Below are 10,229 nucleotides of genomic sequence, written 5' to 3' on the forward strand. Positions count from 1 at the left end.
TGTTAAGATGCAATAATTAACAGAAGTTGACCGTAATTAAATTTACTACACATGCCCTATACTGTCTGATTACAATAACTTTGTGGGATGTAGCGTCGGCTGAGGAATGGATCCCAACATAGAACAAGAATAGCGGTTTATTGCCTTAGCAGCAGCAGCAGTAAGTGCTTGTACCGGTGCTTCGCGTGTCCGTTTAGCACATCTCTTTTTCAAGCCACGCAGACTGCTTTTGTAGCTTTCCTGTCACTGGTGGTGGTGTTTCTTATCAGCCACGTAGTGCAGCATGCAGCCACGCTTCGCCTTTGTGGACGATGACGAGGCAGAGGCTGCGCAGAAATGTTGCACAGAGTGCTTCACCACAACTTGTTTGATTTCTTGTGTGTTGTTGCTGTCTGATTAGCAAAGTGTATCTGTGGCTGCCCATCCTGCATTGCCAAATCACTTCTGATTGTAATGTTGTGTGTGTGTGCTTTCTATACTTTAATCTCACTAATGTGTGTGGTTATTCTTTCTTTTTTCATATTGGTGCAGCTCCTTTTTAACTACAGCATAATATTGCTGCTGATTCAGCAAAAGATGGATTTATATTGTGGCAGGACAAAAACAATGAAGGGATTATGTAAAAAGGTTTATTTCCAAGTTATTTACACGCCGGGTGGCAGTATATAAACGAGGTGGCTGCCAAAACCAATTGTAGGATTTTCCAATCTAATTGTCGTCATTGTTGACGATAACTTCAGCATGATGCTTATTCCATAACAATATATCGTGCTCCATCTCAGGTTGCTCACTATCTTTGCCCGCCCTAGTCCATAGCATTGTTTCATGCTTTAAGCGTTATACCCTTTAGACACTAGATATCTATAAATTGCTACAGTTAAACCTCAATATATAACAAAGTGTGTAAAATCAGCACTTTACTTCACTATATTGAAATTTCATTATATTCTTCTGACCTTATACACAAATAAGTAGAGTCACCGACAGATTTTTCTTACATGGAAGTGGCTGTAAAATTTTAAAATTTTCTGAATTATCGGGCAGGCATAAAAAAATTCATTTCAACCAGAAAAAAAAATCACTTTGTTTAATTTGAATTGGCAACCAAAACAGTTTCATGCTCTGTTGACAGACATCTTCACATGGCCATATGAAGCAAAGCTTTTGCGTCCACTCGCTGCAGCTGATAGTGTCACTCACAGGACGACAATATCGTGAAGAGCGCTCAGAGGGGAAGGAGCGTATACTTCATCTGCCTCTCGCTTCAACATGTCTCTGAAACTTGAGATTACGTGACCTCCAGCATGAAACACACAAGAAGACAGCACACATGAAGCCACGGCCATCTTGCCTCGCCCAGTATTTGCATCCGCCACAGATAACCTCCCACATAGCTTACCAGAACTTGCTGTTGGGCTACGTGGTAACTCATTCTGGTAAAACAAATTAGAGTGCAAAAAACAGACCCGCACACAGCCACATTAGCAATCACTCCAGAAAGACCCCCCAGACACAGGTGCTCTATTGCGTGTGTGGGTGTGTGCATGGATGCAGGTGTGTTTTTTGCACTCTAATTTGGTTTAACCTCGAAGATAGGGCACGCAAGCCACTTATGCGCTCAGTCATGCTGCCAGTCATGCACAGCCATGGGAGAGACGTGCTTATCTGCGCTTTACTCCCCCCAACCCTAGCGCATGCTTGATCACCTTACCGCACTGTACCCATAAACTTTTACAATTTTATCATAAAATGCTTGATTTTAGCGCTTGATTACAGTTGTATTGACACAATAGTTTACAATTTTTCATCTTGGGGCAAAAACAACTTCAAAAAACAGACAAATGCAGTCGCCAAGTGATTTTTATGGTCCAATTTTTCAGACCCATTGATTATACAGGCGTTCCTGTGAATATTGCATTAATAAACTTCATAAACATTTATGCTTGTCTGCGGCACAGATCATTGTTGCTATGACTATATAGAGCAGAGTATCTGTTCACAGCCTCCCTATAAAAAAAAAGTGGACAAGTTTGCACTCGGTCGTGCAAAGCTTAGGCACAGCGAAACTGGCGATCCTCAAGTCTTACTGGCTGCTACTGCTAGGTATTAACTTGGTTGCTGCTAGGTCTTCTCAAGCAATCATTTTCGGAGGTACCTTCCCTTTCGCGACATTTCACGCGACTAGCGCTGGACGCGCCGGCGCATACGAGCGACAGCGTTCCTGGCATGCCACAAATGCAGGCAGGCTAACCAAGGTTGGCGCAGCGCCAAGAACGCTGTTGCTTGCCGACGCCAAATTCGTTGGAGGCTAGCCGCTCGATATCCATTGTCCAGCTTCGATGTGTCTTGAGCTTTGTGCGGCCTAGTGCAAGTTTTCGCCTTTTTTTTTCTCCTGGCTCAGCGCAGAGAGGAGAGGAGAGGGTCGGGAAGGGAGGAAGCTGGAGAGGAAGAGACCGCGTGCGCTTGCACCGCCCTCCTGGTTGCCATGGCTGCGGCGCGGCAGTTTCTTGATATGAACCACAAATTACGGCTGGCTTAAGCAGCTTCGCTGTTAAAAATGTCGGCGAATCTTTAATAGGACACAAAACATATTGATTATTCTAGTTATTTGCGTTATTTTTCAACAAGCTTTAGTATTTCTTGCCTTCCACTGTAGTGTTTTTCGAATCCCTCGTTGCTCGCACGGCATCAAGCCACCATCCTTTTTGGCTCAGCCTCGCACACTTTGCCTCGCACCCACGGTATACAGCGCGAGGTGCGTAATAGGATCTTGTCGCACTTGGACTTTATGTGGAACATGAAGGTGAAAGGGTCTTGCTGCTACACTTCTCCGCTTCAGCGGTTGCTCTGTCACACGGCGCGCAATTTGAAACGTGAATTCTCAAGCAGCCACATGTAAGTCAACCATTCAACAATCTATGTCTGCAGCAGTTTCCATTTATTGCCTTGGTGTCCTCTGCTGCAACAGTAAAGTTTCTTTATATGTTGAAAGCATGTATAAACCACAATTTGTTATATTGAAGTTTGTGGGTTCTTGGTGTCTCACAAGAGACCAACCACCGCGAGTTCGAGCTTAGCGAGCCACAGGGCCGCGTCCGCCATCGTCTCCAGCACCTCTCGCGCGCGAGCTCAGAGGCCGCAAGGGGCTACCGAGCGACGCACGCAAAAAGACAGTAAAGCCCTGAGTTGACGGAAACCGTTTACTGAAACCGTCGGCACCAGCACTGCACAAACGCCCGCACGGAGGGGAGCCAAAGGGGTCCCGCACCAGGGCGAAAATACAACAGGCGCCTATAGCACGTCGCGGCGAGAGCACAGGCTCAAGCTGGGACACGCCGCTAGGAAAAGTCCCGGCGGCTATGCTACTTGCTCTGGCGATAACCAGTGGGTCAACTCGCGAGAGCACGGGCAATATCCTTCGACGTAGGCTTTCGGCAAGTGCGGCTCGGCGGGGTACGACCTCGCGCGAGCACTAATGGCACCGCTCGTCGGCTTAGCATCGGGAAAGGATCAGCACAAAGTACGCGCTCCCCGCACGGGCAAAGGCTCCGTGCGGGGAGCGCGTGCGCGAGCGCGAGCTCCAGCCCGTGCGCGAGCTCCCACCGTGCGCGAGCTCCAGCCCTAGTCACAAAGGTGTCGGCGGACGAGAGGAAAGCATGAACGTACCGTGCGCTGGTCCCGGAGAGAAGTCCCGAGCCACGCTCCACCGCTAGCAGCCCAAACGCGCCGCCGCGTGACGTCAGCGCCCCGCCCTCACCGCAAACCGCCGCGTGCGCAGCGCCACCGCGGGAACCGGTTAGGCGGCGCGGGCGAGCGGGGAACGAAAGCGAGGGATGGCAGAGCCTGCGCAATGGCACCGGCGCCTCCCTCAATCCCCACAAGTTTAAAATACATTGTGTTATATGATCAAGAACTTATAAAAGTTAAATACTTCGTTATAATGAGAATTTCGTTATATCAATATTTAACGGTATATCTGTATGATTATATAAGTGCACTTATGGCAGCTATTTTCTCTATCAATAAGCTCATCAAGCTTCCGATATAGCAGCTGTTCCCGTCCTAATGTTTCTTGTCCCTTCTGTAAGAAAAATGCAGAATAAGGTTGAATTGAATTTGTGAATATGCACTAGTTTCATGGCAGCCGTAGTATTACTTATAAAGTAATAATGCTGTACATTTGCTTACAGAGAAAAAAGGATTCTTGCCAATTAAACGCTTCACAATCATGTGGTACATGTCTTGTACTACATTTCGGCACTAGCATTGTATTATGCAAGCCTGTTTGTATGAAGCAGCTAAAAAGGCAAACTGCCTGCCTCTGTTACGCTTGTGCCAACTGTAGAGTCAGCATGATTCATCAAATTGAGATGTTGCTGTGAGTGAATTCATTGTGCTTGCCGATTTTGGTCTTTGTGAACTGTAAAACCAAGTCTTGTGGTCATACACCTGGAACCTACAAGGGGCTTAATTAGTTCCTGCTTTTTCAGCATATACTGGTGATGTAAAAAGGTAATGATCACAAAGTCACAAGGTTGCAAGCGTAACTGCCACCTGTGGAAGCCGCATTTAAATGATGGTTAGATGTCCACCACACCAGCCATTTGTAATTAACAGTCATCCCCCTACAGTGTCTACAGTCATTGCTTCAGTGTTGTTTTGGGATGTTAAACTCCATTAATCAATCAAAATGAGAAACAGCAACTTGGTTAAGCAAACAGCTGGTAAAACTATCTTCCTTTATTGAAAACATGGGGAATGCGGGAGATGGAATTTCAAGACGATGAGCAACACGACAACAAGGTGAAAGCAGGAGCCAACGCTTTGACAAGGACTAGACAAGTCCGCTTGTCGAAACGTTGGTTCCTGCTCTCACCTTGTTCTCGTGTTGCTCATTATCTTCCTTTATGACACAATTACACTGCATTGCTGTGTCAATACATTTTGTTCACTAAAGCAAAAAAGGAAAGGTGTATTTTTTCTCATGAAAAATACTTTTTAAAAACATATCTCGGCATCTGCAGTTTTCACAGCTAGGCAAACGTTGGCAGTAAGATAAATTTTGTCAATAATTTGGCTAAATACATAAAATGTGATTTGAGACAACCAATCACCAAAATTTGCTAGACAGGTGGTCTTCCAGGTAAGACTACCTCAAACTGCTGAAGGAGCACCTTTGTAAAACTTAACATGTCAACATATTTTTAGCACATTTTAACATCTCAAAAGTAGTGATTTTGGCTAAGCAAACACGACTTAACTGCTGCTTGGTTTTTATTTCTCAGTTGCAACATGTGCCGTGAAGCAAATCAAAAATGGTATTTAGGCAATTATCCATATTATCATTTAAGATTTTCTTGCTGCTAACATCCACAGGAGACTATATATAACAGTTTCTTTTTAAGTGTTCTGCATAAAGAAAAGTGTCCTGTAAATTTATTCTGCTAGTAGAAGTTTGCTGAACAGTGTCTTGAAATTGCTGACAAAGCTGCAACATTGCTAGGCATGAAGCACGAACAGGCTTTTAAAATTGCTGTCTAGCAACACTTGTATATCCTAGTCCACATCGTGCTGTTTCACAAGAACGTTGGGTACTTGGGCTTGACTTGGCAAAGGTGCGTTGCTGCTGCTAATGGTTGCAAATGTGCAGTGCAGTCTATAAATCTTTTGTTTTCATCCTAGTATTCGATTGAGAGAGACAGGCTTCTGATGCCAAAGCTTGCCTCGCACCAAGTGCCCCCGAAGAATGAGAAGTTGAGGCGTGTGTTTGTGCAGCCAACCAGAGCGGGTCGCTCAAGTCCAGCCCAGCGTACGTGATGGGCACCACGGGACCCCCTGGCACGGCGGCCATGGTGGTTGGCGGCCAGCCCCTCAAGGGCATCAAGGTGATCCCCGTGCCGCCACGTGGCGCGCGGCCTCTGCTGGCACGCCTCATTGGGCCACCACCGGCAGGACTCAGAGCCGTGCATCCCACTGCCACCACCAACACCCCAGTTTCCTCTTCATCACTCATTGTACAGGTGTGTGCTTGAAAGAACTTGGCCCTTGCGCCAGTAAACACTATACATCATCATCATCATTGAAAGTGCTCGGCCGACTCTGGCACCCCCCAGTTTCCTGCTTCACAATTACCAAAGCTGTGATTCATTGCTTCCACTGCAGCAGCAGACAGCTAAACACTTTTTGGGTGCGGCCTTGGGTGTTGAGGGAAGGAAAACACTGTCAAGGGCAACAGAGAATTAGGCAGTGTTACGAGATTGCGAAACTTGCCGGCATAGACTGGATCCAGCTGATGCAGGACTTTGTAGATCACTTGGAGCAAAATAACAGGGCAGGTGATGATAACGAGATAACCCATATTTGACGCAGTACAATGCTCTTGTAAATACCCGATCAAACATTAGTCTTCTGCACCAGGAATTGTGCACTGTCATTCTTACCGTTGGAGATGCTTTTCACAAATTTTTCTTTTTAATTTGTGCCATCCTTTAATTACCCCAGTGATGATGCCAGGGAGGCATTGTACGGCTGTCGACCGAGTATGTCATAGAAATAATCACCGTATTTTGGAACAGAAAAAACTGCATGGGACAAAAAAACATGGTCTACTCACTTCCCTTGGCCTGTGGCCGAGTCCACATCGGCCAGACTGGCAGATGAAAGGCTCAGGGAGCACAACAATAATCTCACTGCTGCCTCTAGGTATAGATTGCCAAGACTGCAAACGGTTTAAGGAACAGGGGCTTTTGTTTGAGCATGCCTTTGGTGTTGTTAAGTGATAAATAGCATCTTTTCCTAGGCATAGTGACCCAATAACAGTTATTTCAAAGCTACCGGTTCATGTGGTCAGTCGAGGTTTGCTTCTAGTTTTTATTTTGGGTGTGACATGGCTTTGATTCACACGAGATCTTTCACCACTATCGAGGAGGGGTATCACATATCGCCTGGCCTTGTTTTTTCTGCATGCGTTTATGCATCAACTTATATATTTACAAGCGTTTTGCATGGCAATAAACCAGTTGCAGTCAGCGCTTTGTGGTGTCTACTCCATCGGTCCCTGTCAATTTAGTGTGCACTGTGATCAAATAGACATGCATAACCAGTTCATCTCAATCTTCTAGGTTTCGGTGATGGCAAAAGCACTTGAATCACAGCAAGACATTTCCTCTCGGTGGCTAGGTGTGGGGTCTAGAACCATAAGAACAAAGTTTTATAGAAATTTTGAAGCCTTTGAGCTCGCGCTTTTCTCCTTGAGAGACAGGTACTCGTCCCCCCCCCCCCCCCCTTTTTTTTTTATATAGAGGGAGGAATAGAGTCTGTGAAGGAGAGCTAAATTCCCCGTTGGGATTGGCAGTGTGTGTATGAAATAAATAAGATAAATAAAGTGCCAAGCAGCTGGGCAAGACAGCAAAGTTGCATTTTTGCAAATGGTCTATAAAAGCCCGCCGTCTATCCGTTTTTCATGAATGAAAAAGGACTGACATTTCCTTTAATTATTACTTAAGGTGGTAGGCCACCTTCAAAAGTCAATTTTCTTGATTTTTTGCTTTTTACATTTTATGTATGCCTAAACATTCAGTAACATGTTGCAAAAGAAATGATCTTCCTATCACATTTGTTTGGGAGTTACAGTGAGTTTCCCACTCATACCCTGGTATTGCAAAAACAAAAATTGTGATTTTTTTGTATAAATATTATTAAAAACACCTTTTTCATTTTATGTTGTCGCTGAGCAGCCACACAATCAAAAGGAGTGCATCTCATGGGGGCTATGAAGCTGGTGCATTGTAGGCCTCTGTGTTATTTTTTCGTGACATCTTTTATGTTTTTCTTAAAAAAAGATTTTGCTCCACCATGTTATACAAACCTTGATAGCTTTTTGTTGAATTAATATCTTGATACGAAATTTTGCACTTTCATTCCTCACATAGATTTGTGTGCAATGAACTAGAGCAAAAATAATTGAAGCAATATTTTTTCATTTACAGCTCATTTTGCAAATACATTTGTTCGAAATTTGCAACTTTTCTCACTTTGCTTAGTTTTTCCTAATATTTATCACATTGCATTTATCCTAGTTCATTGCATAGGTCCCACACTTAGCTGCATAAACGCCAGAGCTTTACTCAAACGAGCAATTCATTAGTTACTTATCACTGCTGGCGCGACTAGCACTTTTACTACATTTTATGACAAAAATTACCTGCCGAAAAATAAAATGAACCATTTTCTGCAGTTTAAGTAGTTGATTAAGTTAAATAAGACATGCTTATTGAGCAAAAAAGTTATTTAGATCCTGGCTTACAATTTAAAGAAATGTTGTTTTTTTGCGTGGCCTACCATCTTAATGCACAAAATGTAAGGAGAACGAAAGGCAAGAAGCTAAAGGAGACTTGTTGCAGCTCGGTTAACAGCAGAGATGAGCATTGTTTTCCAACCAGATCTTCTAGTGAGTGGCTCGGCCACAGCTACGTACAGAAGAGGGCGGGCACTATTTTGCAAGTCACCTGTCACTCAGTCACGCTTCCGGTGTTGTGGGCATGCTATATTCTACTACATTTAAAATACAGGAATGAACCTTTGCGCTACAACTTCGATAGTATCATATGATGCAAGTTTCACTCACTTGCGATGACCTGCTGGCCAAATTGTTTGAAGAGATGTTTGGAGGCAACTTGCCATCATGGTATTGTAGTCCTTACCACGCGACACATGTCATTATTTGATAACACTTGGGAATCGATGAGGCAGGCAGTCCGAAGCAGGGCTGCTTCCTCTTTTTGAAGCATTTGTCAAAATTATGGCATCCTTCGTTCGCAGTGAAATAAGGGCTAGCAGCTCCGGTAGATTTGAAAGTGTCATTTCGCCTGACACCCGGCTGTTCTGAAGGCTGCAGGGACATTTTGTTAGGATGGGCTCTCAGCATCCTGATTCCCCCCCTCAACAGTTAAGGTTAACATGATCCGGAATGAGGTAGAGGTGTGCTTTTTCCAATGACTATGACTGCGCACAACTACATGGGAAACTTGTTATCCTGCCAACCTCTGTTCAGTGTCTTGTTTTAATCTACCCTTTTTTTTTACCTAACATCATTGCATAGTGGAACAATTTTCCAGACAGAGTTGTCAACAAGCGTAACCTTCCAAAGTTTAAACAGTTGCTTACCAATCATCTCAATATTCAACTTTTATTTATTACCATGCTGTGCATTTTTGTGATTCATGATGCATATAGTGAATTTTTGTACAGGTTTGCCTTGACGTTGTGTTCAGTGTGCTCTTTAGTTACATTACAGCATGAGCTTTTGCATTAAGCTTGTGATCATGTCTTCGTTCTCTTTGCTGTATTTTTGTGTGACTACAGGGTGTAACACGCCACCAAAGCCGGGGAAACCTTTTGCAGGTTTCTGATTTGTGGCTCTCTCCTCCTCGCAGGTGCAACAGCCACAAGCGGGTGAAGGAGCCCCGCGGCCTGACTGTCCCTCATCGTGATCTTCTGCCATGTACATTACACATCAATTTGCTTACTTTGTGGTCACTCCCGTGAACTGCACAATTCACGGAATTGCTTCCACAATTCCGTTTCAACATTGCTAGTGAAAGTCAGACACAGCAGCAACATTCACACTTCTTTATGCCTAGACCACATTCAAACACGGCATATTTCGATTGTCTTCAACAGTTGTTACATAGGGAAGAGGCCACAAGGGTATCATCACAGCACAGCACCCTTAATGCTCTCTCAATGAGCAAGTACAGCAGCACGGAATGGTAAAACATAGAGCAAGCAATCTGTGTCCACAGCCTCATATAAACTATTTTGCACTCTGTTACACATTGAAGAAGAAGCACTTGAACATACAACACATGCCTGTAATGCTAGAGGCATGGAGGAAAATAGGAGAGGCCCTGACGTCACGTTTTTGAAGCCGTGATTGCTTGAGTATATCTGTTGCTGGCTGACACTGACACTCATAGACCCAAAACACAACTTTAAAGCTTACACACCACACTCCAAAGTCAGCTTGTCTCGCGAACAGAATGTGCTGCGAGAAAGACACGGGCTGAAAAAACGTGTCTCACTTTTCAGAGCCCTAAAGCAGCAGGGAGTTTTTCAGGAGTACGTTGACGTTTGGGGTGCCAGTCCGTGCTCCTTTGCAAAAACAGCACGTGACTTCCATCACACTTTCTCCAACACGTCCGTTCTGGTCAGGGCCTCTCTTACGCTTT

General features: G+C 44.5%; 1 protein-coding gene across 1 annotated transcript in view; it reads left to right on the plus strand.

Annotated features, from left to right (window-relative positions):
- The window catches only part of LOC119455342 (nuclear factor related to kappa-B-binding protein-like), a 199,004-nt gene extending 189,478 nt beyond the window's left edge, over positions 1–9,526 (plus strand). Inside the window, 2 exon segments of the mRNA XM_049668974.1 lie at positions 5,776–6,020; positions 9,435–9,526. Of these exon segments, the coding sequence (XP_049524931.1) occupies positions 5,776–6,020; positions 9,435–9,491 (302 nt within the window). The 3' untranslated portion in view covers positions 9,492–9,526.
- The last annotated feature ends 703 nt before the right edge of the window (positions 9,527–10,229 follow it).

The sequence above is a fragment of the Dermacentor silvarum genome, chromosome 6, assembly GCF_013339745.2.
Source record: "Dermacentor silvarum isolate Dsil-2018 chromosome 6, BIME_Dsil_1.4, whole genome shotgun sequence".
NCBI lineage: Eukaryota > Metazoa > Arthropoda > Arachnida > Ixodida > Ixodidae > Dermacentor > Dermacentor silvarum.